Here is a 26,784-nt window from a genome sequence, read left to right on the forward strand (position 1 = left end):
GGTAGAGGTAACTTACCTATACGGCATGCAGTGTCTGCAGGCATGGCACACAAATTGTCACTTTTTCACATGTTTTCACTTTTGTCTGCACCAAAGACACACAGCCTGCAGTGGCAGTTTGCATGAGTTTGCTGAGTGGCCCCTTAGGGTGGCACAATTCATGCTGCCGCCCTTAGGGACACTCTTTAGTATCTCAGGCCATTGGTACCATTTACTAGGTACTTACAGAGTGCGCAAAAGTTTTGCCAATTGGTGAAAACAATTGTGCAGTTTGGGGAAAGAGATCTGGCACTGGGGACATGGTTAGCAGGAACCCAGTGCACTTCCAGTCGGAAACACATCAATTACCAGGCAAAAAGTGGGGATGAATATGGTAGGCTCCTGGCGGGATTCAGTTATAGTTTGGTGGTTTGGTTACCCTATAAAGGGATTGAGATCAGTAATTAATATTTTGAGCATATACGGAGTGTTTTGGCCTTATTAAAATTGTCATGTAAGATATAGAGTTAAGGAGACACTTAGACCTTGTCAACCCCCTTGAAGCTATGAATAGAGCGGAATTCTGGCAAAGATCCCTACATAAACCATATGAGGCAAAGGAATGATGGCTTTCTGAAACTGTACTCAAGGTAACAGGGATTTTCTTTGTTTCCTTCTCCTGCCTAATCTTGGTATAATGCAAAATGTACTGTATCACGAGGATCCTTTCTTTTTTTGTTATATGATAACTTGTGAAAATGCCAATACAAATAATTTTTTTTTTAAAAGCGGGGATGAATATGTCAACAAGAGACACTTTCCTACACCAGGTTGCTGTCCTAAATTTTTCTGTTATGGGCACTCTTGCAAATAAGGGTGTGGTTGTAGTTATACTTCTTCTGTAATATGGTTTTACACTTTTTGGGTGAGGACAGCCCACTTTATTATGACTTCAGACTATGACTGCAGACACCCAGTGAGCTTTTCCCTTTGAGTGTGACCACAGGACACCAAGAGCTGATCAGTTCATTGAAAATATTTAATTCTGTCAACATAAAACTTTAAACACCACTTGACATCTAAAGTTTGACAAGCTCTTTCTGCTGCATTGGTTGGATACTGATTGAGTGTGCTTTTAAGACTATTGCCTTGTTCAAATGAATGGTGGTACTTTGGGAATTAAACATGGATTTGTTTGCAGTATAACTGGCATCTCTGAATTGAAGAAAATGTTCTTTGACCGAAAAGGCTTGAATTTCAAAGCACCACCTTCCAAAAAAGAGTTTAAATTCTGCCTTGTGAAGAAGTTCAAAAGAACTCTTGATCAACTGGGATAAAGCGGTTTAATTTCCATGGGTCAGGAGAAGCTTTACTAGACGAAGAGCTGCTAAGAGACCATTAAGGAATTCCTTAGCGAGTTTAATCTACCCCAGTGATGGTTGGGTCACTGCTCTTATGTAGCGTGACATGGGAGCCAAATAGGCTTTGACTCTGGAGTGACTTAGGCCAGGTCTTGCTAAATGAAGCAGGCACAGTAATACTTCTTGTGGAGTTGATATTGGGTGCAAACTGTGGTTGCAACACCACAAACAGGATAGTTTCCATTTTTCTCATTAGCTTCTATTTGTTGAAGCTGCTCTGGCCATAAACACTATGTCCCTGCAGTCCTCCAGAAAATCTAGGAATTAGAATTCATTACATTCAGGAGCCAAGCCAACAAGCTCATCAAGCGTGGATCCACATGGAAAATCTAGTCACTGCATCGTGTCAGCAGTGTTGGTATCAGCGGAATTCAAAGCTATTCTGAGACGAGAAGTAGCTCTGTGAAACAGTACAGTATTTTTTAAAAAATTTGTGTGGATCTTGTTTTTGAGTCGTGTGTCCATTACTGGTCAATGTTGTGCAATACATGTCTAGCACTCCTCTGTGTTAGGCCTAAGGCTGCTTGCCAGCACTACCACTAATAGATCACTTTGGGTTTTACATTGAGCCCTGTACACTTTTGGAGAACCTCTGAACTCTGTGCACCATATAACCACCTAGTGGCAATATAATATACAGAGCCCGCTTCCTACAATCATGTAAATGGCAAATAAGGAAAGGCAGTTTCATTTAATGTACCGTAGGCATGCACCCTCCTTCCTCTTTTTTTTTGTAACCACTCTTCGGTCGAGTTACTGGAAGCGCTCACAGCCTTTAATTGATTTTGCAAGGGTTAATATGGCAGCGGACCCTGGGACTACACCCACAAGGCTGCCACTTTCGAGCTTCTCTTATGTGTGCCAATGTTAAATTAAGTGCAGCTTGCCAGAATTTTGATTTTCTAAACTGTACCATCTTCTGCACTGTGATTGCAACTCAACTGTGTGCCCACGCGGGGACTATTTCTTTCACTCTCAAGTTACCGGAGGCACTCTTTCCCCATGCACCAGTGGCCATGTATTGGAAGTGGAAATTGGGACACACTGAATATCAGTGCCCAGTTTCTTCAGTTAACTTTCAAACATGCAAAACTAGACAGCTATTGTGCTTTTGTTGTATACATGGTGGCCTCCCCTGAACCCTGGCCAGCATGTGTACCATATACGGCCTTCGAGGCGCTTGACATGGCACTGACCTCTTCTGCATCAAGTTATTTGATCCATTATTTACCAAACAGACCAGAAGCAGCACTTAAGCTGAGCACTGGCTACATTAAACATATTTTTATTTTAGGCACAGGAACATAAAGTGATTTGCCCAATACCATAGGATGGCGAGCAGACTCGAACCTGGTTCACCAGCTCTTAAATAAAAAGGGCTAGTAGAAATGCTACATCCTCTCCCCTGTGAGTTTCGCGCCGATTTTTCATGTTGATAAGCAAATAGTTGAGATGCCTGGGATCCATTGCTAGGGGAGAGTGCTGAATATAAACTTTTCTTGTTCAACTCAATACTGTAACTAGAGCTTGATCCATAAGCATGGGATGCTTATGGATGTAACCTGCAGTTCCATATAGCGTGCACTTTGAATGGGGGCATTTCAGTGCTTCGCAACACAACAGCACTGTTATTATGCGAGCACCAAACATTACATTTTAAACATCTGCTCAACTATTTACCAAGTTGTGTCGAGCGCTGTATCTTGCATCATGAAATATTGAGCTGAGGCCAGGATTCCCACCTGGTTACTTAATTAGGATGGCGGCAGCTCCCGCCACTGGGCCACATTGCTTGCACTTCACTGAGGTGTAAACTCTTTTGCAGCAACCACCAACCTTTTCAGAACCAAAATGCAAAATTACTACGGCAAACGACCAGGAGGCTGGGAGCAAAAGTACCAATATTGCTCAGGAATGGGTGGGGGATTAGAACTCATGCCCAGCTGGGACAGATCTTCCAAAACAGTAGGAGAGAAAAGTGCTGAAACGAGGCAATACTTACAATTGTATTGCTATAAACCCCATAAACTCTGCTCCCCTGATAGCCACTGAAGAGAAGTTCGAACACCAATAAAACACAGCAGTGTTGAGAGACATGCAATTGCAAGGGTGGTTCAAAAATAAAGAAAAAAGTAACTCCCAGGGGTAAAGATGAGGATGGACACATGTACTTCGACCATGCTGCATGGGAGGGTTAAGCAGATGAATAAAAACGGTGATCCTACCAAATACAGACCATTAAGAAGCAGGCAAATTAGAGTGACAAAGCTGCCAACCAATGGTAAGCAATGGGCAGACAGCACAGCATGTAAACAAAATGACTTGCTGAGACAGCGCATGCGCTGTCTGGGCAAGACATTAAAACAAGGTCATCAGCAAGGAAAAAGATATGGATATTAGCGAAAATGATAATTGCTATTTGGGAGACCTTGTCAGAGTAAGGCAGTTCACGAATGGGCATACTAAACGTTTTCTTTGCTGTGCAAAATAACTACTTGCTTCCCAAAGAGAATATTCAAGACAAAAGGTTGGGGAAAATGGATGAGGTTTATGATAGAGCATATTTATGTAACTGTCTCTTTTCAGTGAGTGCATTATAATCCAAACCCCACCTTATCTTTTTTCAATCTGCCATCTGATACAAGTCAGTGCTCTGTTGTAGGTAAACAGGATACAAATAGACATGCAGAAATCATAGAGGTGACAGGAAGGGATGAGGAGCAGAAAGAGGCTTGATAGTTATACTTTACAGCAAGTGTAGAGAGTGCTTATCCCAAAATGGTCTTGAAAGAAGGAGTAGGAGCAACTTAGAAACTTAAATTAATAATCATCTATAAAGTGATGGTTACAATGGTACAGTATGAAGTAATCAAGATTGACGCACCACTGGTCGCTTTGTGGACTGGGGAGGACTGGATTGTGGAGAAGGTTTTTTTGATGTCTGGGCTTGCAACGCAACTTGCTGCTGTGAAGATTGCTGTGACTCCTTTTGCTGAGGTTGCTGTGGCTCTGAAACCTGCGCTGACTTCTGAGATTGAATGGGAGGAACCTGCTGAGTCTGGAGAAGTGGAGGTGTATGATGTGAATGGTGTGGCATCTGCTGTTTTCCTTGAGAGTACAAATCCAGGATCTGGTGGCAAATATCTGAAATAAAACCGACAGAGTAAAATACACTTGGGGAAAAGTATGAAAAAAATGTGGCTTTGCCTATATTCGCAAGGTGTATCAGCACAATACAACCTCTACAGTCTCCTGGTTACACTTTCTCGTTATTCAGTAAGCAAAGTATTAGAAAGTAACAGGGACTGTCCCAATAAATAACAGACAACAGGCATTTATAAATCAATTAATATGCAAGAAGACAAAAAATGGATAGGATAAACCAATCTGATTTAAAAAAAAGATTATGGCCCAGGTTTGCTTCCTTCAGGTTTATGGCAATCCTAAAGAAACTTCTTTGAAGCAAATAATATTATCTTACAAGATAGTCATCTTCGAATTCTACAATGGTACCCATTCAACTTCAATTTAAAATTAGCATTGTTCTACTTTGAGACAGGTGGTCTTCTAGGGCATTGCCACTTTGCCAGCTGCCAATTCCCCAACTTCCCCTAGATGAGAGTGGATGTGCAGTATTCTGAATTTGTATTTTTGTCACAATCAATATTGGTTGCTTGCCTAATTGATCAGAATATCTATTACGTACTATATCTAGCACCTACATTATGGATACCCTTTCCTCCCAAGTTTGTGGAAAGAGTTTGGATGGCAAGTGCATTTGTGGTGAACTGCTCTGTTTGCAAGACTTTATTTCTCACTTCTTTGTAGGACTACTGGGGCAGTGGGAGCTACAAGGTGGGTAAGCACTTTCCAACTGTAATCAAGCACTAAACTGGTTAGTAATCTTGTATGAATATTGAGAGCTGTGCAGCAGACAAACTTGTACATCCTTAAAGCAAATGGTTTAATCAAAGGAGGTTCTAAAAATACTCATTTGAAAGTCTCGATAAATCAGGTCCGAGTATTGTGTCTCTGGGACTTAGTTCTTAATTATCTTATCTCAACTGGTCAAGCTAAATCTGCTTAATTTAAGGGCTAACAGCTCTTTGAAACATGCTAGCTGCCTTTTTTCAGACTAAATGAGCTCAAACGAAGTCTAGAAAATTGAAATTCCATGCTTTGTAATGTTTCTGATATTTAGAAGACTGTTTCTTATGACTGATGGCCTAAGTTGCTTTGTCGTTGCCTGGCAGTCCTCCATACCTAATGACCATAAGGCAAAACAATGTTAAAGAGCTTTTAATTTACAGATATACTTTGCATAACCTAGATGTTTCTAGAGCACAAGGCTTTGTCAGTCGAAAGAACAAGGATTAGGGCTAGAAAACACTAACAATTATTTAATGGTTCAGTGAGAAGAATTATAGCACTTTGGAATGTGAGACATTAAGTCTACTAACCCTCCAGAAACTGTGATACACTGGACATCCTTGGAGTGATATTCACCTAACTTTTTGTCTTCACTCCTCAGGTTTTGCTGAATTATGTAAGTAAGTAAATTTATGGACTGTCTATTATTTAAAATCTTTACAGTAAAACCAACAAAAATCTGAGCCCACTTTTCTTGCCTCCCACTCCCTCGAGCCCCTCGTCTGCTTGGTCCCATACTTCCAGCTGTTGACCTTTTTGTTGGGAAATCCCTTGCTGTCGATGAGCAAGGGGTTCACTTCATGTTACACAAGCATTTCAATAAAACCCAGTTAACAAAAACTGAACGTCTCTTCATTGCCATTTGAGGAGGTGATTGCCAATTCCTTGCAGTCCATTAAACCGTCTGTGAAATTCTGAGAGCGAGTGATTGGGCACAACAGTGCTGTAATGTGGTGCATTTATGAACACCTAGCGGATTTATGGGTGCCCTGCTGTGGTTTGTGGTTTTCGGCCTGGCAGTGAGATATTAGTCTTTTGATGTTCGGAGTAAGGTGCTATTGCCTTGTGCCGAGTAGTTGTAATGCTAGCAATGCGGACTCCTATGAAGACTTTGCAGGTGCAGATAAGGAGGTGTGCACTTAACACCACTGGATGTCAGTTTGCCGCTCGTGGTGGAGGCTTTTCCTTATCGGAATCCGTGTATTTTCCCACAGGCGGGCTACGAGAGGGCTTGGCTCTTCTTTTGTATCAGTTTATTACCTGTTCTTGACTGGGGAAGCCATGGCAGGACCTTCAGTGCCTGTCTGATTGAGTGTGTGAACTTCCCCACTCTTGCCAGGATGTAGGTTTTTGTTTCTGAGAAACACCAGTCCGAAGTCTCCTTGCAGGACCTAGTGTCATGGGCCCTAAAAATGAGGCAAAGTAACCTTATCATTCGCTGGCCAATTTAGAGCAGCAGCATAATAAATGAAGCCAGGATTCCATTTGATAGTTGCATAGTCAATAAGAGACTGCTCCGTCTTCTTGCGCCCATGTTGAGTTAAAGTCCGAGATTTTCAGGGCAATGAGCCTCATGAAAAGAATTCTTCTGCAATCCTGGGCTGATAGTGCTTCCCGTAGGTCGTTGGGATTTCCCCGGAGTATAGGACTCGTCCAGTGCTTTAGTGTTGATGTTGTAACGAAATAGGGCTCAATCCTTTTCATATGAGATGGAGCGGACTTGCTGCCTCACGGCGTTTGATGAGGCCATTTGCGGAATGTCAGGTAGAAGAACAAAAGTTACTTACCTGTAAACTGTGGTTCTCCAGTATTGGTGTCTTTCAAAGATTCACATGCTTGAATATTCCCCGTCGTCAAAGTGGGAGTCCCACGGTACATAACACAGCATTGTAGTAATAACATAAGCCTAATAGGCATAAAAGAAAGTAAAACCATAGAGTTTTTATGGATAGATAACTTGTCACATATATGACATATTACTGTCATTATGTTTTAGTCCAAAATCCAGCCAATCAGGCGTCCGCACCCTCTAGAACCTTCTCCCCAGAGGCTCAGGCCCTCAGATTTTCGTAGCACAAGAGTGACATAATAGTCAAATACATGATTGGAGCCTCTGAGGGGAGGTGGGTGGGTCGCATGTGAATCTATGAAAGACACCAATACTGGAAAACCACAGTTTACATGTGAGTAACTTTTGTTCTTCTCCAGTATTGGGGTGTCTTTCATAGATTCACATGCTTGAATAAGAGTAGTGAGCAGTGATATCAGAATAATACAAGGTACATAAGAATCAAAGCAAAAGCAATACCCAGTTCAAAAGACTATAGGTATATATATATATCTCAAAAGCACTCCTTCGCCTTGGAAAGCGTTTGTCGTGTCGAAAGAAAGGAGCACGGACCGCAATTCAGTGCATACAAAGATTTCGTTTATTCACTCAAGGTATGCCAGCCATGACGCCATGACACGCCATGACACGCCATGAAGTCACCTGATTATTTAAATGCATTTTTTTCTTTGATTTTTTTCACATTATCGGTGTTTTCTTCTTCTCCTTCCGGTCTGTGTTAAAGTGACAGTGCCTAAAGTGTCTAGTTACCTATTTCCTTAGGGTTTTTTTTTGTATTGTTACATCTCGGTAAAATACCTAGGCCACAATTTAGGAATCATTAATGCAATACAGTATATGTATACCTGCAGAAATTGATTACATGTTTGTTGAGCATCACAATGCTGATAAATCTTAATCAAACATTTGTTAGATCCTGATAAATACATGAATACATAAATAAATAAATATGTATAAATAACATTTATCACCCATGTAAATACTTATAAAAACTATAATTCCAGTTTTGGTAAAATAGATTAAAGTTGATAAAATGGAAGACATAAAAAACGGAAGTGCAAATATTGCCGAACTCACAATTGTGATTTAAATATCACGTCTATATCATTTTATCCCTAAATGTATTGGCTAGATGGTAATAAGTGGTGCTTATGTGTTATGTCATTGTGCCATAAAATAAAACCCCTAGTAAAAAGTTAGTGATTAATACATAGTGCAAAAAATATGTGCAAACAAATGCAAATCATCTAGATTCATTGGAAAAAGCCTTTAACAATAATCTTATGATTTCTAAAAGACACCTAAAAAGACCATAAAATGTGTGTAGAGTAAAGAACAAGTTACTTACCTTCGGTAATGCTTTTTCTGGTGGATACAGTATCTGCCTGTGGATTCCTCACCTTGTGAATATCCCCTGCGCCAGCATTCCACGGAACTTTTCTTTCCCAGCACTCCACGTCGACGTGGCCGACGTCACAATGCATCGGCTCCGCTCGCGACTCCGTACAACGTCACTGGAGCCATAAGAAGCCCACCTCGGCGTGATGACGTCAGTTCCACCCATTTTTTCCGAGACTTCGAGGCGAACAGGTGAACCAACGACAACTCCAAGTATACACAGTATACAGTGTACCAACACATATACATAGCATACAAAGAAAAGGAATGCTAAACAAACAAGCATTTCCTACAAATGTACAAGAAAGTATCAAAACATTCCAACAAGACCTCTTTCATGGTATACAAAGGTAGACAACGGGGAGGCGGGTGGGTCAGTGAGGAATCCACAGGCAGATACTGTATCCACCAGAAAAAGCGTTACCGAAGGTAAGTAACTTGTTCTTCTGATGGATACATCTGCCAGTGGATTACTCACCTTGTGAATAGATTCCCACAGCAGTCCCCACTCCCGGAGGAGGGTGTCCACCTTCCTATACCAGAAAGTCTTGCAACACAGAGCGCGCAAAGTGGCCCTCCCTCCTCATCTCTGAGTCCAAGCAATAATGCTTTGCGAAAGTATGGAGAGAGGCCCAAGTCGCGGCCTTACAAATATCTGCCACAGGAACACCCCGGGCCAAAGCAGATGTAGATGACTTAGCTCTAGTTGAATGAGCTCTAATGCCCTCAGGAGGAGTCTTACCAGCCAAGGCGTAGCAGATCTTGATAGCAAGGATGATCCATCTCGATAGCGTGCGCTTATACACCGCTTTACCCTTCGAATGACCAACGTAGCCAATGAAGAGTTGATCATCAAGACGAAAGTCTTTAGTCCTGTCCAGATAAAAACTCACAGCACTCTTCGGGTCCAGGCGATGGAGTCTTTCCTCCTCTTTGGAAGGATGTGAAGGAGGATAAAAAACAGGGAGAGTAACAGACTGCCCCAAATGGAACGGAGTAACAACTTTTGGCAGGAAACCAGCCCTGGTCCTAAGAACCATCCTTTCAGCATGTAATGTGAGAAAAGGGGGTTTAGAACTAAGAGCTTGGAGTTCACTCACCCTCCTTGCAGAGGTTATGGCTACAAGAAAAACCACCTTAAAGGACAACAGCCTCAACAGACAGCTATGTAGAGGCTCAAATGGGGACCCCATCAGAAAGGTTAAAACAAGATTAAGGTCCCACTGAGGCATTACAAAAGGAGTGGGAGGAAACATGTTTGTAAGGCCCTTAATAAACCTCAGGACAACCGGAGATTTAAATAGCGACGGTTGATCAGGAAGGCATAGAAAAGCCGATAAGGCCGAAAGATAGCCCTTGACCGTAGCCACAGCACAGCCCTGCTGAGCCAAGGAAAGGGCAAACTGGAGCACCTCCGAAAGATGTGCTTTTAAAGGGTCAATGGATCTCTCTCCACACCATTTTACAAACTTGGACCACCGGTAGGAGTAAATGTACTTGGTGGAGTGTCGCCTGGCAGATAAAATAACATCCACCACATCTGGCGGGAGAGAGAAGGAACTCAGGTTGCCCCGTTCAATCTCCAGGCATGAAGGTGTAAGCTCTGGAGGTGGGGGTGTAGAACCTGCACCTCCGACTGCGAGAGGAGATCTGCCCTCAGAGGGAGACGGAGCGGAGGGCACGAGGAGAGGTGGAGAAGATCTGTTTACCACACCCTTCTTGGCCAATCCGGGGCTACCAATATAACTTGGGCCCGGTCTTGGCAAACCTTCCTCAGAACCCGAGGAATCAAGGGTATGGGAGGAAACGCGTAAAGGAGTTGTGAGCCCCAACTCAACTGAAACGCATCCCCCAACGCCCCCTGCATCGGATACTGGAGACTGCAAAACAACGGGCAGTGCGCGTCCTCGCAAGTGGCGAACAGGTCCACCCAAGGGATTCCCCACGTCCGAAAAAACGTGACGAACCACCTCCGGATGGAGCCTCCACTCGTGGTCGGCGGAGAACTGTCGACTGAGACTGTCTGCACGCACGTTCAGCACCACGGCCAGATGATTTGCCACCAGACAAATCGGATGGTCCTGAGCCCAGGACCAGAGACGCAGAGCCTCTCTGCAGAGACAACGCGACCCCACTCCTCCCTGCTTGTTGACATACCACATCGCGGTAGTGTTGTCCCTCAGGACTTGAACAGACTGACCGCGAAAGGAAGGTAGGAAGGCCTTGAGTGCCAAACGAATCGCCCGCAATTCCAGAAGGTTGATGTGAAGCAACTTCTCCTCTGGAGACCAAAGACCCTTGATCTCCTGATCCCCCAGATGAGCACCCCACCCTAGGGTGGATGCATCCGTAATCACTGTGGCCACCGATGGAGGAAGATGGAAGGGCTTTCCTTGGGACAGATTGCCCTCCACCAAGATAGATCCGCTGCAGCTTCTCCAGAGATCCTGATCGACTCCCTGAGATCTCCATTGTGCTGATACCACTGCCTGCGGAGGCACCACTGGAGCGCCCTCATGTGCCAGCGTGCATGGTTGACCAACAGTATGCAGGAGGCGAACAGACCGAGCAGGCGAAGGACCTTCCGAACTGGAACAACCGCTCCATTGTGTAATAAAGGGACCATTTCCTGAATGTCGAGAATACTTTGAGGAGGAGGGAATGCCCGACACACAGTAGTGTCCAGTACCGCCCCTATGAACAGGCCGCGTTGAGAGGGCACCAGGTGAGATTTGGGCACATTGATCGAGAAACCCAAGTCGTATAACAGCTGAGATGTTACCCGCAGATGACGCTGCACCATCTCTGGGGACTCTGCCTTCAGAAGCCAGTCGTCCAGGTAGGGGAAAACCGGAATCCCCGACCTCCTGAGATGAGCAGCTACCACTGCCATCACCTTTGTGAAGACTAGAGGTGCGGTAGTAAGACCAAACGGGAGGACCGCAAACTGGTAGTGTTGCGACCCAACCGTAAAACGGAGATACTTCCTGTGCGACTTCAGGATTGGGACATGGAAGTACGCGTCCTGCAAGTCGAGCGACACCATCCAGTCTCCTTGCTGCAACGCTTTAAGAACCTGCGCAAGGGTCAGCATCTTGAATTTCTCCTGTTTCAGTTAAAAGTTCAAGATTCTGAGGTCCAGAATCAGACGCAATCTGCCGTCCTTTTTGGGAATCAAGAAATACCGGGAGTAGCATCCCTGACCCCTTTCCTGCTCCGGAACCACCTCTATTGCACCCTTCTGAAGCAAGGCTAGAACCTCTTTCCGTAGGAGAAGCAGATGGTCTTCCGAGCAATAACCATGGCAAGGAGGGTAAGGGGGAGGAAACTCCCGAAAGGGAAGGGTGTACCCAGTCTCTACGAGGTTCAAAACCCAAAGGTCTGTTGTAATAGATTTCCAACCCCGTAGAAAGTAGGACACCCGACTCCCCACAGGACTTACATGACCCGGAATGGAGGATCTAGGGCTGCTTCCCTGAAGCCTCATTGGGAGCAGAAGGGGAGGAGGAAGAAGAGGGGTTGCGACCAGAACCTCTCCGACCCCTTTGCTTCCCTCTATAGGACCTATAGAGGGGATTCTGTTGTTGCTGCTGCTGCTGTTGGGGCTGTCAGAAGGAGCGAAAGGATGTTCTTCCGAAACCCCTGAACTTCGGAAAAGCTGAACCCCTAGCAGGAGCCTGCAGACCCAAGGACTTTGCCGTCAATCTGCTGTCCTTAAATCGTTGAAGGGCAGAGTCTGCTTTCTCCCCAAACAGTTTCTGTCCATCGAATGGCAGATCAACCAACGTGGCCTGAACATCCGCCGAGAATCCAGAGGAACGGAGCCAAGCCTGCCTTCTTGCGGCTATAAACGACCCCATAATCCTCGCCACAGAGTCCGCCGTATCCAGCCCTGACTGGATCACCTGTCTGGCAGCTGCCTGAGTGACCGCAACAACCTCCAAGAAGGACGACTTATCCCCCTCAGGCAACTTAGGGGCCAAAGATTTAATAGAGTCCATCAAGGCATGAACATAACGCCCCAGCAGGCATGTGGCATTAGATGATTTCAGCGCCATACTTCCTGAGGAGAAGGACTTTTTGGCCGCCTGATCAATTTTCTTGGACTCCCTATCAGCTGGAGACTGAGGGAAAGCACCTGAAGCATGTTTTGAACAAGAAGCCTGCACAACTAGGCTCTCCGGAGATGGATGTGTAGACAAAAAAAATCAGGATCCCCTGGTGCAACCCTGTACCTTCTTGCCACCTGTCTGGAAACCGCCGGAGATGAAAGAGGTTTGTTCCACACCTCCAAGACCGGCTCCAAGATGGCCTCATTGAAAGGCAACAAAGGCTCCGAAGCTGATGACGGAGAATGCAACACCTCCGTAAGTAAGTTTGATTTGTACTCCACAGAGGGCAGCTGCAAATCTAAGAGATCTGCGGCCTTCTTAATCACCACATGATAGGGCGCCAATTCCTGAGGTGGAGAAGATCTAGCAGAAGTATGCTCCCACTCTGGAGTTGTATCCAAATCACTTGCTTCTTCAATTCCCTCAAACTCATCCGAAGAAGAGTCGACTTCACCTTCTTCCACCTCTGCTCTTTATCTTCCTTCCTCCAAAACCCTCTGGGCCTCCCTTCTCGATCGAATCTGGGGAGCCGGCGTCGTCGACGTCGTACGCGGCGTCGGTGAGGTACCGGAGTCGGCGGCGCCATAGGTGGAGTCGGCGGCGCCATAGGTGGAGTCGGCGGCGCCATAGGTGGAGTCGGCGGCGCCATAGGTGGAGTCGGCGGCGCCATAGGTGGAGTCGGCGGCGCCATAGGTGGAGTCGGCGGCGCCATAGGTGGAGTCGGCGGCGCCATAGGTGGAGTCGGCGGCGCCATAGGTGGAGTCGGCGGCGCCATAGGTGGAGTCGGCGGCGCCATAGGTGGAGTCGGCGGCGCCATAGGTGGAGTCGGCGGCGCCGATGGAGTCTGTCGCGGCGTCGAAGAAGGTTCCGAAGTCTGATGGTCCATCCGAAGTCATGTCGGATTCCCAGACGGCACCGGAAACTGCCACGAAGGCGCCATCGGCATAATGGGCAAAAAGGGGGCCTGAACATAATGCTGCGGCACCCCTAGCGTATACGCCATCAGACCCACGGGACCAGTTGGTGCTCCGGATGGGAAGGCCGCCCTATTAAATATACCATACATGGCATTCAGAAAATGTGTCGAATCGGTACCTGGAGCCGGGAATTGATGATAAGGAACAGACCCTGTATCCCTTTGTGGAGTCTCCGGCGACGGCTCCGCAGTGTCTTCCACCGGAGCCGCAGATTCATCAGGCACCGGAGCAGGCTCTTCCTGTTCTTGTTCATCCATAGAGACCTCCGACTCCACTCGAACTGGAGTCGATGCCTTAGACGGAGCCGGTGACTGCGTCGGGGACTGAGCTGGAGCCCGCTTCGGCGAAGGAGAACCTCTGAGACTTCGAAGGAGAAGGTGACAAGTCCTTGCTTCGACGCCGACGGGGCGAAGTCGACCTCGACTTCCTGGACTTCGAGGACCGACGTCGAGAAGAATGCTTTCTCTTTTTGTGATGCTTCTTCGACTACCTCGAAGTCGACGACTCCCGCCTCGACTTCTCTTTTTTTCTCCCTCTCTTCTCCTCACCGATCTTCTTCATAAAGAGCTTAGTCTTACTCTCATTCAGCGCCTTAGGATTCATCCTCCTACAGCACGCACAATCTTCTACATCGTGGTCCGAAGAAAGGCACCACAAGCAGTCTTGACGCGGATCAGTCATGGACATCAGACCTCCACATTCCCTACAGGGCTTAAAGCCCGACTACCTCATCGAAGACATACAGAATTTTAAACAGTAACACAGCTAAACTACAAAGTAGCTAGAGAGCACTGGAAAAAAAACGTTGCGCGTCGACGGCGCGGAAAAAAGGGAACCGACGTCATCACGCCGACTTGGGCTTCTTATGGCTCCGGTGACGTCGTACGGAGTCGCGAGCGGAGCCGATGCATTGTGACGTCGCCCACGTCGATGTGGAGTGCTGGGAAAGAAAAGTTCCCTGGAATGCTGGCGCAGGGGATATTCACAAGGTGAGGAATCCACTGGCAGATGTATCCATCAGAACAAAAATATTATATTTGGTTAAAATCCGTTCAAAGGAGACTTCTTTACATACATATATACACATATATATATACACACATATATATATATAATCTACTGGCGGTCGCCAGTAGATAGTTATAGTTAGGACCGAGTTTCCATAGGAAATCTGAAAATTCTATTTTGAATAACTTTGGCGCCGGTTGACGAATCCTCGCGAAATTTTCAAAACTAATGGGGCGCTCCGCTCAGCTCCTACCCTGAGAGTCTCGGGGTGATTCGTCTAGCAGGGGCTGAGAAAAAAGGGGGGTCCCAAAACGCATTTTCCCCATGCATTTTCCCATAAGACCTTTAGTCGAAGGTACAGCCCGAACGGCTGAACAGAATTACTTGAAATTTGGCAAAGAGGTAGTCCTCAGGTCAGGCATGTGCCTTTTGCATATATGGTGTCAATCTGTTCAGTAGTTCCTGAGAAAATTGCAGTTAAAAGTACATAAGGAATATGCTACTTACCAGTATGCATCTGTTCTTGGCATGTAGAGCTGCAGAGTCACACACTGAGGATAAGATCGCCATCTGGTGTTGGGCTCGGATGATTGCAGGTTGTTGTTGTCTTCGGAAGAAGCCTTTGGTCACGAGGTTGGTGACTCCTCCCCTGGACAACAGTGCGCATGGGCATCCACTCCATCGTCAGATTGTTTTTTCGCCATGATGGGAAAAGATGGAGTGTATAGGAATGAAAGAAAGGATGTCTATGTGTAATGTCTAAGTAAGACGGATGCTGGAACAGATACAGGTCCCGGGGAGGCGGGCGGGCGTGTGTGACTCTGCAGCTCTACATGCCAAGAACAGATGCATACTGGTAAGTAGCATATTCCGTTCGAGGCATATGAGCTGCAGATCACACACTGAGGATAGATTATACAGCAGTGCCTCCCCTTAGCGGTGGTCGCCTGTATCCGTTGCAGCAGCTTGAAATAAAGTTTTTAGGACAGCCTGGCCCACTGAGGCCTGTTGTTTGGCCTGCACGTCAACACAGTAGTGTTTAGTGAAGGTATGCGTGGTAGACCACGTGGCTGCCTTGCAAATGTCTTCTAAGGGAATGTTACCTAAGAAGGCCATAGAAGCCCCTATTTTACGCGTGGAGTGCGCCCTAGGGGGAACTGTAAGTGTACGTTTAGCCTTTAGGTAGCATATTTGGATGCATTTAACTATCCACCGGGCTATACCTGATTTGGAGATTGGATTGCCTTTATGTGGTGGTGCGAAAGCAACAAAGAGTTGTTTTGTCTTTCGAAAAGGTTTTGTCCTGTCGATGTAATAAAGCAAGGCTCTTTTGACATCTAAGGTATGTAGGGCCCTTTCAGCTACGGAGTCTGGGTTTGGGAAAAAGACTGGTAGCTCTACTGATTGGTTAAGGTGGAAAGGGGAAATCACTTTTGGAAGAAATTTAGGGTTTGTCCTAAGAACCACTTTGTTACGGTGTAGTTGTAAGAAAGGTTCCTCTAGTGTAAGGGCTTGTAGTTCACTTACTCTGCGTAGGGAAGTGATTGCGATAAGGAAAGCTACCTTCCATGTTAGGAATTGTAATTCACATTTGTGCATAGGTTCAAATGGGGGACCCATGAGACTTGTAAGAACCACATTGAGATTCCACACTGGGGCAGGTGGTAATCTTGGGGGAAGAATTCTTTTGAGACCTTCCATAAACGCTTTGATGGCTGGTACCTTAAAAAGGGACAGGTGTTGCCTATTTTGCAAGTAGGCTGCCAAGGCTGCTAGGTGTAAACGTATAGAGGAATACGCTAGATTGCATCTTTGCAAGTGTAGTAGATAGCAAATGTTTTGGATGGAAGCATCCAATGGATGTATGTTATTATTAGCGCAGTAGATGGCAAATCGTTTCCATTTAGCGGCATAACACGCTCTAGTAGTAGGTCGTCTGGCTTCCTTTATGATATTCATACAGTCTGGAGGGAGATTGAGGTATCCGAACTCTAAGACCTCAGGAGCCAGATCACTAGGTTCAGTGTTTGAGGATCTGGGTGTCTGATTTCTCCATGGTTCTGGGTTAATAGATCCGGGGAGAGGCGTAGCCTTTGATGTGGAACTAAAGACAGTTCCAGAAGTGTGGTGAACCACGGTTGACGTGCCCAAGTGGGAGCCACTAGTATTAGTGTTAGTGACTGTTTCAGTTTGCGTACCACAAATGGAACTAGTGGGAGAGGCGGAAAAGCGTACGCAAATCTGCCTGACCAGTTCATCCATAGGGCATTGCCCTTCGACTGTGGGTGTGGAAACCTGGCGGCGAAGGTTGGGCATTTTGTGTTTTCGGGAGTGGCGAACAGGTCTATGTCTGGTTGTCCCCATTTTTTGGAAGAAGGGGAGTAGAACTTTGGGGTGTAGTTCCCATTCGTGGATCTGCTGTGTGTGGCGACTTAGGAGGTCGGCCACTTGATTGTGGATCCCTGGGAGATGTTCTGCTAACAGGTAGATGTTCTGGGGAATTGCCCATCTCCAGATTTGCTGTGCCAGTTGGGACAGTTGGAGAGAATGTGTCCCTCCCTGTTTCTGTATATAATACATTGTCGTCATGTTGTCTGTGCGTATGAGGACAGTTTTGTTCTTTAGGTGAACCTGAAAGGATTTTAGTGCTAGGAACACTGCTAAGAGTTCCAGGTGGTTGATGTGGAGCAGTTTCTGTTGACTGGTCCATCTGCCCTGAGTGGTATGGTGAAGGAGGTGGGCTCCCCACCCTCTGAGAGATGCGTCGGTAGTTAGCACAACTTGTGGAAGAGGCTCTAAGAACGGTCGCCCTTTGGACAGGTTGATGGTGTTCCACCATTTTAGTGAGCGAAGTGAGCGACTGTCCACCAACACCAGATCGGTAAGTTGTCCGTGAGCTTGGTTCCACTGTTGTGCTAGACATTCCTGTAAGGGACGCATTTGAAGTCGTGCGTGTGGGACTATGGAGATGCATGACGCCATCATGCCTAGGAGCTGCATGAACACTTTTGCTGGAAGAGAAGGATGAGTTTGAAATTGAGAGATGAGATTTTGTATACTGGCTATCCTGGCAGTGCTGGGATAAGCAATGGCTTTGGAGGTATCTATGGTTGCTCCTAGATACTGATCGAAGTGGGAAGGTTGTAGATGGGATTTGGGGTGTTAGAAAAACCCCACTCCCACACCGGAAAGGGTGGTGGTACTGGGGTCTTTCCAGACATACACAGTGGTAGCTTGGCTAGAGTGGTCAGGGGTCAGGCACCGTGTTAAGCATACGCTATACCCACACAATAACCATGCGTGCATCCGTTCCAAAAACGACACTACACCTTAAAAATTATGAAAATATCTCTGTGTTTATCTTCTTTTCTCTTAGTTGCTGATTCAATAAATAATAATACAATCACAGTACACAAGCTTCTCCTTAAAAAGTGCAGGTCAAATAAATAGTAACACTTTACAGGTGCAATAAATAGGATCAGGTCAAATAAATACTGCGAGGGAATAAATACTGTACAGGAATAAGTTAGCTCAGGACAATAAATACATTACAGGAATAACTTAGATAAATACAATAAATACGGTACCCTCAATAAATAATACCAGCCAACAATGACATTTGTAAAATCAGATCACATTTAAAATACTATGGGCTGATTTGGCCCAGTCACAGCTTGTGGTTAGGTGGATGGCCTGAGGGTGTCTCACCTAGCTTGGGTAAGGCTGAGGCTAAAACTGAGGTAGATCAAGGGTAATCTAGGAATCTGGCTCTCCCAAACTACACAACCCCTCACACAGGTCACTATATCAGTCTCAGTCCACCCCTGGCACTTCCAGGCTGGTTCTAACACCTCTTTATCCCTTAGGATGGTCTCTTAGAGCTCCACAGGGCCTTAGGCGCCCTCTACTCCACTTACTGCCCTTTTTATGAAGGTCCGACGCCGCTGGAGTCGTGTCGACGCCGTGAGGCGGTTCCGGTTCGATGTCGGCGGCCTCGGCACAATGTCAGTTCTTGACGACGCCGGTAGGCGGTTCCGGTTCGATGTCGGCGGCCTCGGCTCGATGTCGACCTCCGGTTCGATGACGTCGGGCTGTCTTGGCTCGATGTCGACTTCGGGCAGCTCCGGTTCGATGTCGGCGGCCTCGGCTCGATGTCGACCTCCGGTTCGATGACGTCGGGCTGTCTTGGCTCGATGTCGACTTCCGTCGGCTCCGGAGTGCGACCTCCACTCCCGACCTCCGGCACGATTCTCTTCAGGTTCCGGCGACTCCGGAGTGCGATCTCCACTCCCGACCTCCGGCACGCTTCACCTCGGTCTCCGGAGACTCCGGAGGGCGGACTTCACTCCCCCGTCGACGCCGATCACTTGACCTCAGGTGTCTTCCTCCTCGACCTCTGGTACTCTCCACGACCTCCGTCGGCGCCCTCTCTCGACCTCTGGCGGCTCCGGGTACGACGTCTGATTTCCAGTCAGCGCCGCTTCTCCATCTCGGGCTCCAGGTCTCAGGCTTCGACGTCGGACTCCAGGGAAACCAATAAACAGGTCAGATTCTTGCTTTTCTTTACTTCTAAGGCCTGTTCCTGCTGTCCAGGTCCTTAAGATGGTTTTTCTTGCTTTTTCCCCATACAGGGCTCCAGGCTGGGCTCAGTCAGTAGGGACTAGTATCAAGGGTGGGTTTATGGACCCCACTCCAGGCACAAGTTTCCACCCCTGCTGCCTCACTCCTTCCTCCTTCAGGTTTCTGCTGCTCTCTCTTCACCAGTCAGGTGCCAACTGCCAACTCCAACTGTCAACCCTGGCTTAGCTTCCCAACATTCCAAACCGCCTCCAACTGTCACAGGGTTCCAGAATGTTGCAGAAGGTTCTAGTAGGTTCCAGTGGGTTCTGATGATGTCACAGGTGGCCACCATTTTGTGCTCCAGGCCCTCAGACAGAAGTTCCAGGGGTAGATAAAATGGCTCCCTGAATCTGCATCAATACTAAAAAGTCTGGTGGTTCCCAAAAAGGAAAAAAATACTAACAGGGTTTGAGGCAAAAGTGGGACAAAATAAATAATGATGAGGAGGGACCACCCAAAGGGCTGACAGGTCTAACAGGGTAGTTGATAGTGAATCCCAAATTGTGGAGAGTTTGAATCGTGCGGTGAGTGTGGAGAACGCATTTTTGGTGAGTATTGGCTTTTATGAGCCAATCGTCCAGATAGGGGAAGACATGGATCTGTTGTCTTCTGAGGTGCGCTGCCACGACTGCTAAGCACTTGGTGAACACTGGGTGCTGTTGTTACTCCGAATGGGAGAACTGTAAATTGATAGTGTTGCCCATCTACCACAAATCGTAGATATTTTCTGTGAGCGGGATGCATAGGGATGTGAAAGTACGCGTCCTTGAGGTCCAATGTGGCAAGGAAGTCTCCCTGTTGTAACAGTGGGAGGACTTGTTGGAGGGTGGTCATATGAAAATGATCTGAATGTATATACTGGTTTTGCAGTCTGAGATCCAGTATGGGCCGTAATGTTTTGTCCTTTTTGGGAATGAGGAAGTATAGAGAATACACCCCTGTTCCCTGATGTTGAAGAGGGACTGGTTCTATCGCATGTTTTTGTAACAGGGATTGAACTTCTTGTTTGAGGAGAGAGAGATGATGTGAGGACATTGGACGTTGTTTGGGTGGTATGTTTGGGGGGGATTGTATGAGTTCTAGGCAGTAGCCAGACTGGATAATTTGTCTTACCCATCTGTCTGTGGTGATGGAAGTCCAGACAGGTATGAATTGTTGGAGTCGCCCCCCGACCGGAGTGGAATGGTCTGGGGGGAGTGGTGGCAAGTCACTGTTTGGTGGCTGAGGAGGTGCGGGTGTTGTTGTTGTTGCCCCGCCCTCGACCTTTGTTATTGTTTCCCCTATAACCTCCTCGGAAATATCCTCTGTTAGGGGATGTTTGTCCAGATATTTTAAAGGTGGACGTGGTCTCAGTTGCCGTGTTTTTGGAGCCTCCTCTATAAAAGGAGCGACGAAAGGAACCCCAGTTTTGAGGAGACTGCAGTGCTCCCATGGACTTTGCAGTCTCATTATCCTTTTTCATCTTTTCTAATGCAGTGTCCACTGCAGGGCCAAATAACTGCTCTTGGTTGAAAGGTTGCGCTAGAATTGCGGTTTGAACCTCCGGTTTAAAACCGGAAATACGGAGCCAGGCATGTCGTCTGAGTAAGACGCTAGTATTGACCGCCCGAGAAGCAGTGTCTGCCGCATCTAAGGCGCATTTAATGGAGGCATTAGATATTAACTTGCCTTCTTGAATGAGGTCAGCGGCCTGGGATTTAAAGGGATCAGGCAGGTGTTGCATAAGGTCCTCAAGTTGGTCATAATGCGCCCTGTCATACCGGGCTAACAGGGCCTGGGTATTGGCAATATGCCAGTGGTTCGCCGCCTATGCAGCGACTCGTTTGCCTGAGGCCTCTAAAAGCTTAGACTCCTTGTCTGGGGGGGGGGGGGGGGGCGTTTCTCCAGTTGTCTGTGAGTTAACGCGCTTCCTGGCATTTGATACGACCAAGGAGTCTAAAGGGAGCTTGGCTTTAATGTATGCAGGGTCCTGCGGGGCTGGTCGGTACTTTTTTTCGATGCGGGGGTTGAGAACCCTCGCTCGAACAGGGTCTTTAAAGACGTCAGTGGCATGTTTTATAACCCCTTTAATCATGGGCAGTATGTGAACAGTTTTTTGTGACTGCTCAAAAGTATCGAGGAGAAAGTCCTCTTCAAGGGGGTCTGTGTGCATAGTGACACCATGGAATGTTGCTGCCCTATTTATTAGTTGGCCAAACCCCAAATGGTCATCAGGAGGGGAGGGCTTGGAGGGGTAGGTAGTGGGGTCAGGCATGTCAGGCATTGGATAAGACCAGTCATCTACTGGTGCTGTGCCTGGAAATGTAAAAGGGTCGTGTGGATCAACAGGATCATTAAATAAATCAGGGTCCGCCCCTCCCCCCCAAGTCATCATTATCATCCTGTGGAGGAGGTGAATGATAGGGAGATGGTAAAGGTAAGGGTAGAGGAGGGGGGGGGGGGGGGGGGGGGGACGGGTTAGGAGGTAATACAGGAGAGGAAGGACGAAGTGGTGAAGTGGCACAGTCCTTTTTCCGTATGGGAGCTGGGGGAGGTGTGATGTCCAGCTTCCGCTTTTTATATGGGACGGCAGTCACATGTCCAGTGTCGGGATTGATGTAGATCCGCTTTTGAGTAGGATCTGAACGAAAAAGTTCATCTGGCTCCGAAGGTGGTGGCGGCGACGGCCGTTTCGGGTCTTTATGAGCTTTTTTCGGTGTGGACGTAGTTTTCGGTGCCGATGAAGTTTTCGGTGCCGAAGGATGTTTCGGTGCCGAAGGATTTTTCGGTGCCGATGGATTTTTCGGTGCCGATGGATTTTTCGGTGCCGATGGATTTTTCGGTGCCGATGGATTTTTCGGTGCCGATGGATTTTTCGGTGCCGATGGATTTTTCGGTGCCGAAGGACTTTTAGGCATCGATGTCGAAGAACGTTTCGGCGCCGGTGGAGACTTCGGTGCCGAGGAACGTTTCGATGCCGAAGGAGATTTCGGTCTTGAAGCCTGTTTCGGTGCCGACAGTGGTTTTTTTGGTGCCGAGGGTGTTAAAGGCACAATCACATTAGGTTTGCTCGAGCCCGAGCCACCTACAGGCTTAGATGTCTTCGGAGCCGGGCCCGAGGGCGGGGCTTCTGAAGAGGATTTCCGGTCGCGACTGGGCCCAGCTGGCGGAGTCTTGACCACTGTCTTTTTGGATGGGGCAGGGGCAGGGGGGGTGGTACTCACACGCTGCCCTGGAGTGATGAGGTCATCGGAATCGTCGGCCTCGGACACGATCGAGATCTTCGGTGTCATCTTCAGGAACATCTTGAGCAAAGATGTCCTCCGGTTCTGGAGCTGGTTTGGCCATAATATGGCGTCGAGCTCTTCGGTCCCGGAGGGTCTTCTTCGAACGGAAAGCGGCACAAGCTGGACAGGTCGATTAGTTGTGTTCCGGCGACAGGCAGAGGTTACAAACCTCGTGGTGGTCACTGTGGGGGAACTTCGCTCCACACTGGGGGCATTTTTTGAAGGGTGTCCTGTCCATCATCCGCTTCCGGAACCGGTCCGAGTTGATGTCGACGTCGATGGAATGAAGATTAAAGAGTTAAATGGATTGCTGGAAGTTTTCTGCTGGAGCGGAAAAAAGTTCATCCGAACCCAATGCCGGAAAAAAACAATCTGACGATGGAGTGGATGCCCATGCGCACTGTTGTCCAGGGGAGGAGTCACCAACCTCGTGACCAAAGGCTTCTTCCGAAGACAACAACAACCTGCAATCATCCGAGCCCAACACCAGATGGCGATCTTATCCTCAGTGTGTGATCTGCAGCTCATATGCCTCGAACATATCTATAGGCGCGCGCACGGTGCGTGCACCTTAACGTGCGCGAGCGTAATTCTGATTGGTGGTTTCATGTCAGTCAACGTTCGAATCGGTCGAAATCAGGAAGTGTCGGCCGCCATTTTGTGTGTGACAGTGAAAAAAGAAAGGTGGAGAGCGTGAAAAGGGGGCAGGGTAGAGAGTTCCTGACCCCCTCGCCTTTGTCAGGGGGTCCCTGAAGGACCCCGAAGGGTGAAAAAAACTTTTTTTTTTATTTTTTTATTTTTTTTAATCGCGGGGTGCGCGCACCGTGAAAACATTTTAAACGAGCCATTCCATATTACAGGATACAGTCAATCTATAACTATATACATAGGTAGCTTATTGTAAAATAAATATATAAAAAATATAATAAAACATATATAACTTAGCATTTAAAAAACCTTACAAATTCACTTAAAAAACCATAGGTTTCACACACGTTCTAGTTAGCTGGACATTTCACTCGTAAAAAACCAATGAAATTCCCCCGTTATAGTTAGTTCAGATAACTATAACTCGCGCGACCGCCACTCTATCACAAGGATGATGTCATGAGTGATGCCACTGACCATGTCATGAGTGATGTAATATGTGACGTCATGAGCAGTGGATTGCGGGCGCGCGAGTTATAGTTACCTGAACTAACTATAACGGGGGAATTTCATTGGTTTTTTACGAGTGAAATGTCCAGCTAACTAGAACATGTGTGAAACCTATGGTTTAAGTGAATTTGCAAGGTTTTTTAAATGCTAATTCCTAACTATAACGTGTGTGAAACATATGGTTTTTTAAGTATATATATATATATATATATATATATATATATATATATATACACACACATACACATAAATAAATAATAAATGTACCTTGTATACAGGAGGAGGGAAACATCAGAGGCTCACCTTATTTGAAAAGATTACGAAGGACTGCCTGTCCCACAGCCGTGTCCGTGTTGTCAGCAGCATCCAGACAGTAGTGTCTCGTAAAGGTGTGTCTGCTGGACCATGTTGCAAATCTGCAGATGTATTGAAGAGGCACCCCAGCAAATAGCGCAGTGGAAGAAGAAACCTTCCTGGTGGAATGCGCATGAACGGTTGATGTAAGTGGTTTTCCAGCTTGTTGATGGCAAAAAGCAATAGTAGAAGATATCCAGCGTGCTATAGTTTGTTTGGTGACCGGATGACCCTTTCGCATCCGTCGGCCAAAAAGAGTTGGTCATTCTTATGAATAGTAGCTGTTCTTTGAAGGTAAAATTTGAGACATCTCTTGACATCCAAAGAATGAAGCGTTTTCTCTGCAGGAGTATGAGGATTTGGAAAAAATGTTTTTAAAACAACTGACTCATTGAGGTGAAAATCTGATGGCACCTTGAGGATAAAGGCCGGATTGGTGCGGAGTAGGACAGAGTCTTTAGTAAATTGAAGAAAAGGTGGTTTAGTAGTAAACGCCTGCAAGTCACTGACCCGGCAGGAGGATGTAAGAGCCAGGAGTAGAGAAGTCTTCCAAGTAACATATTTGAGACTGACCTTATGAATTGGCTCAAATGGTGGTTTCATGAGCTGTGCCAATACAATGTTTAGATGCCAAGGTGGAGGTGGCCGACGTATCGGAGAAAACATTCGAAAAAGACCCTTGAAAAATTGTTGAATTACTCTTGACGAGTAAAATGAGTTGGAGCCATCTTGACGGAATCATGAGATTGCTGCTAGGAAAACTTTAAGGGTAGAGTACGAGAGGCCTGATTTTCCTAGGTGCAAAAAGAAAGGCAAAAGTTGTTCTGGCTTGGAATGTATAGGTTGTACTTGAGCTTCATTGCACCATAGACAGAATCGTTTCCATTTGAGTTTATATGTTTTCACAGTTGAAGGTGCTCTAGCCTTAGCCAAGACCTCTCTACAATCTAAAGGAATGTCCAAATTTTCAAATTCATAGTGCTCAGGTTCCAAGCCGCTAAACGAAGAGATGCTGGATCGGAATTACAAATTTGTCCATGTTCAATGGTCAGAAGATTTGGAAGAGGGCGAAGAATGATCGGGTCGCACTGAGACGGGAGCAAGAGTTCCGTGAACCAGATTTGTCGAGGCCACCGGGGGGCTATAAGAATAATGGGACAGGGTTCTTTGCTCATTTTCCGCAAAACCTTGGGGACTAGAGGTATTGGTGGAAAAGCGTAAGCATATATTTTTGACCAGTTCATCAAAAAGGCATTCCCGCATGACTTTGGTTGGGGAAGCCAACTTGCGTAGAACAGGCATTTGCGGTTCAGATATGTTGCGAACAGATCCAGATTTGGGGGGACCCCATAATTGAAAAATGTGATCCAGAATGGGTTGGTGCAATTCCCATTCGTGATTGGTCGTGAACGATCTGCTTAGGGAATCCGCAAGATTGTTCGACGCTCCCGGAACATGAACTGCTGTGAGGACGATGTGATGTTGAATCGCCCAATTCCAAATTTGTTGAGCCTGAAGGGACAACAAGACGGACCTTGTGCCTCCCTGTTTGTTGATGTAATGCATGCACGTTGTGTTGTCCGTACGGATCAACACTGAGCTTCCTTGAATGATGGTTCGGAAAGCTTTCAGAGCCAGAAAAATGGCCAGTAACTCTAAAAGGTTGATGTGGCTTGTCTTTTGTTGAACGGTCCACTTGCCTTTTACAGTCAGTCCTTGTAAGTGGGAGCCCCAACCCTCGAGAGACGCATCGGTAGCGAGGGTGAAATTTGGAGTGCCCGCCAGAAATGGACGCCCTGAGGAGATATTTTCTTCGTGAGTCCACCATAAAAGAGCTCTCTTTAGTTGATGTGTGACTGACTAAGTCGTTGAAAGTTCCTGAGACTTGAGCCCATTGTTTGTCCAATTCCTCCTTGACAGGTCTCATTTGCAGGCGGCGGTGAGGGACTAGAGGAATGCACGAGGACAACATCCCTAGGAAAGATTTCAACTGTCGAACAGAAACTGACTCTTTTAGATGGATAGAAGTCGCTATATTGCAAAGACGTTGACGTCTTTCGAGCAACACAAAAGCTTTTCCTTGCCTGGTGTCTAGAATGGCTCCCAAGAACAGTCTGTTTTGAGCTGGGAGAAACTGAGATTTGTCCATGTTTAATGTGAGGCCCAGAGATTGGAAGAGGGACCTGCAGAAAAGAGTTTGTTTGGATGCCAGTTCGAATGACTTTGCCTTCAGTAGGCAGTCATCTAAGTATGGAAAGATTTGCACTCCTTGTAGACGAAGGTAAGCTGCCACCGGTGCAAGGACTTTTGTAAACACTCAGGAAGCGAAACGAAGGCCGAATGGAAGAACCTTGAATTTGAAGTCCTTTCCGTTACTCTGAATCTGAGAAACTCTGTGTCTCGGCAGTATGTGCAGATGGAAATAGGCATCATGAAGATCCAAAGTTGTCATAAACTCTCCTTGGTTTAGAAAAGGGAGCACTTCTTGAAGCGACAACATGCGAAAAGTTTGCCTCTTGATATATTTGTTTACGGCACGTAGATCCGAGATGGGGCGCCTGTGAGAAGTTGGCCTGATATATGATGTCACTAATTCTAGTGTACACCTTGTATCAGTCCAAACAACCCTTATGGTGATTGGTTGTAAAGTCAACCTTATAGACGAGCTATCCTATCATTGATAAAAGGAGTCTGTCTGTACTTGCCCAGGTT

General features: G+C 46.7%; 1 protein-coding gene across 6 annotated transcripts in view; it reads right to left on the reverse strand.

Annotated features, from left to right (window-relative positions):
- CCNK (cyclin K) overlaps positions 1–26,784 on the reverse strand; it is a 426,168-nt gene that overhangs the window by 185,444 nt on the left and 213,940 nt on the right. For all 6 annotated transcript variants that reach the window (XM_085626423.1, XM_085626425.1, XM_085626421.1 and 3 more), the window contains one exon: positions 4,285–4,544. In XM_085626423.1, the coding sequence (XP_085482549.1) occupies positions 4,285–4,544 (260 nt within the window). The remainder of the gene's footprint in view (positions 1–4,284; positions 4,545–26,784) is intronic.

Source organism: Triturus cristatus, chromosome 9 (genome assembly GCF_964204655.1).
Source record: "Triturus cristatus chromosome 9, aTriCri1.1, whole genome shotgun sequence".
NCBI lineage: Eukaryota > Metazoa > Chordata > Amphibia > Caudata > Salamandridae > Triturus > Triturus cristatus.